Raw genomic sequence first — 2,878 nt, 5'->3', positions numbered from 1 at the left:
AAGGGTAGGGGTAGGGTTAGGTTAGGGTTAGGTCAAATAATGTCATATTTGCATTAAAAATGACATAACTGAGCGAATGACACTTAATGACAGATGTGTCTTGGTAGTAAAAAGTTACTTTCAAAGATAGATTTGAAGACTACAGTAAGATTTTACTTCTACTGTTAATAAGATTTTGGTAGGCTGGTATTAGATGGATAGCCTAAATGTCCTCATTCAGATGGGCTACCTGTTTTTTTTTTTAAATGGTATATCAAAAAGTGTATATTTTTTAAATGTGATTGTTGGTACATTTTACCAGTTTTTACCATACTTTCAAAACAAAAATTAAAATAGGAAAAATATGCAATATGAAAATAATTGAAGACAAAATGTGTTTTACTGAGAAAAAACAAGATTTGGTTTTTAAAAAGCCTTTTTCCAAAAGGTACATCTGGAAAAAGGGGTGGTCGTCTTATAATCAGGGTCGTCTTATATTCGGGCCAATACGGTAATTCAGAACACATTTCTCATTAAGAGCTCTTCTGAATAATGCACACACATATTCCTTCTCGTATACATTCATATATACATCAGTTTTTCAGCTTCTGTGTAATGCTCTTCCAGTATGCTTGTAAAATGATTTTACTAGAATGGATTTGTGAAGACTTTATTATTATTAGCATTATTATTCAAGAGCCTTGAAACGTTTTTACAAAGGTTAATACTGAATAATATTTTTGAAGTTACATGATTTAGTATTTAGTATTTTAATATATTTAAAAAATGTAATTTATTTCTGTGGTGGCAAAGCTGAATTTTCAGAAACAATTACTCCAGTCCAGTACTCAAGTTGTGCTGCTTAATGTTTTGTGGAAACCATGATATATAATTTTTCAGGAGTCTTTAATGAATAGAAAGATGAGCTGCATTTATTAAAAAAAAATAAAAAATAATACACAGTATACAGTAAAAACATCCATATCGTGAAGTATTTTTATAATTTATTTCTACTTAAATATATTTTAAAATGTAATTAATAGCTTTGCCATCACAGGCATAAATTACATTATTCAAATAGAAAACAGTTCTTTTAAATTGCAATGATATTTAACAATATGAATGTTTGTACAATATTTTTGATAGTATATCATAAATGCCGCGTTTGAAAGCGAGAGACCTCTTTCAAAACACAATAAAAAACGTAATTATTCCAAACTTTTTAACTAAAACATCTTATTTTTTTGCATTTTGCATTTTATTCGTGCAAGTCATAAAGGTCTTAAAATGTCTTAATTTTGATTTTAAAAATTCTTGCATATAAAATCACCAGTCTCCTGTGATGCTTGTGATTTTATTACAGGTAGAATCTGTGCTTTCGTGATTAGATAACTCATTTACTTTGTGAGTTGCAACAGAAGAGGGATGTTTTGGGCAGAATGTGCATTATTTTGGCGAGTTTAAAACAAAAACACAACGTTTAAACCCTTGTTTCAGTGCAGTGTTTGATTGACAGCTGTGTCGTTGGTCCTTTGAGATGCATTTGTCTGTGACTCCACTGACGTCTCTCTCGTTCCTCCAGACGTGTCTGCGGGAGTCAGACGGCAGTGACGAGGAAGACTCTCTGTCCAGTCACAGCGAGGATCGCTTGAGCGAGGGCAGCTGGGACCGTGTGGAGAGGAAGGACACAGAGGTCAGTCTCTCTGATGCTGCGCAGTACAGCTGATGATGCTTAGAGAGTTTAACCAGCTTGTTTCTGGACACAGGTCACCAGATGGGTGCCGGATCACATGGCCTCTCACTGCTTCAACTGCGACTGTGAGTTCTGGATTGCCAAGAGACGCCATCACTGCAGGTGCGGCCCAGTCTGATTCCTGAGAAACGGGAGCGGATCGGTTAAATATCACTTCATTTTCAGACTTTTCAGGGATTCCCAAATTCCCTCTGAGACTTTAAATAAGGTTAAATGTTAGTTTAGTAAATATACTGAATTCACATCATTATTACAGATCATTCATAAATTGATGGTTGTATATTGGATTTTACTATACGTTTCGTCAGTGGCAATTCAGACATGATTTCAACAAACATCAATTAAAAAAAAAAAACTGAAATATGTGATTGATTTTAATCTTTATTGATAAAATATTTGATTGAATTAGTAGCGTTTGTTTTGTTTGTATATTGGATTTATAGATGAACCCTTTAACCACCTGCACGAAAAAATTCAAAATCAAATCACTAAGCAACCCCTGAATGGAATAACACAATATACTTTGATTAACTCCTAAGCAGTGCTGAGTTATTTGCGGATAATAGAATTTTTTTTTTTCATAATTTATGAAAAATGTTTTTGTGCCAAAAACATCATACGGCTCAGATAGTCATGTCATATGTCATTTGAAAGGTCTCATCGAGTTGAATAAAACAAGTATAATTGTTTGGGGCTTTAGCTAAACTTGAGTGAGGCTTTACTTCAAATTCAAAACAACAGTTTCAAAACTGTAAGGGGCTAAGAGAAGGGCTACCTTGGTTCCAAATGCTGTAACTTTTGATTACTTCATGATATCACCACAAAACTTAATTCACATATAACACACATGTTGGGGAGCATCACCCAAAAAAATAATTTTTCTCCTACCTTATTTATTTCATGAGATATTGAATATCAAATTAGAATATGAAAAATTTCCCTTGACTTTTCTTATATTTTATCACCTATTTCTCAACATGAGAATATTCAAATGCAAAGATTTTTTTCCCCATAAAAATATAGAAAACTTTCTATCAGACGATACCTACCTTTTGACTCTCCTTGCTACGGTCTTGGAGTTATGAGTCATTATTTTTGTGTATGGCACTCAGAAAACAACAGTTTTTAAAATTCCTTCAGGGAGTC

General features: G+C 33.1%; 1 protein-coding gene across 1 annotated transcript in view; it reads left to right on the top strand.

The window, feature by feature from the left end:
- The window catches only part of LOC107719345 (myotubularin-related protein 4-like), a 12,342-nt gene that overhangs the window by 5,656 nt on the left and 3,808 nt on the right, over positions 1-2,878 (top strand). The window contains exons 2-3 of the mRNA XM_016526743.1: positions 1,562-1,672; positions 1,746-1,834. Coding sequence (XP_016382229.1) covers positions 1,562-1,672; positions 1,746-1,834 — 200 coding nt within the window. The remainder of the gene's footprint in view (positions 1-1,561; positions 1,673-1,745; positions 1,835-2,878) is intronic.

Source organism: Sinocyclocheilus rhinocerous, unplaced genomic scaffold (assembly GCF_001515625.1).
Source record: "Sinocyclocheilus rhinocerous isolate Xijiao unplaced genomic scaffold, SAMN03320098_v1.1 scaffold1803, whole genome shotgun sequence".
Classification (NCBI taxonomy): domain Eukaryota; kingdom Metazoa; phylum Chordata; class Actinopteri; order Cypriniformes; family Cyprinidae; genus Sinocyclocheilus; species Sinocyclocheilus rhinocerous.
This window is presented reverse-complemented; position numbering and strand designations above follow the sequence as displayed.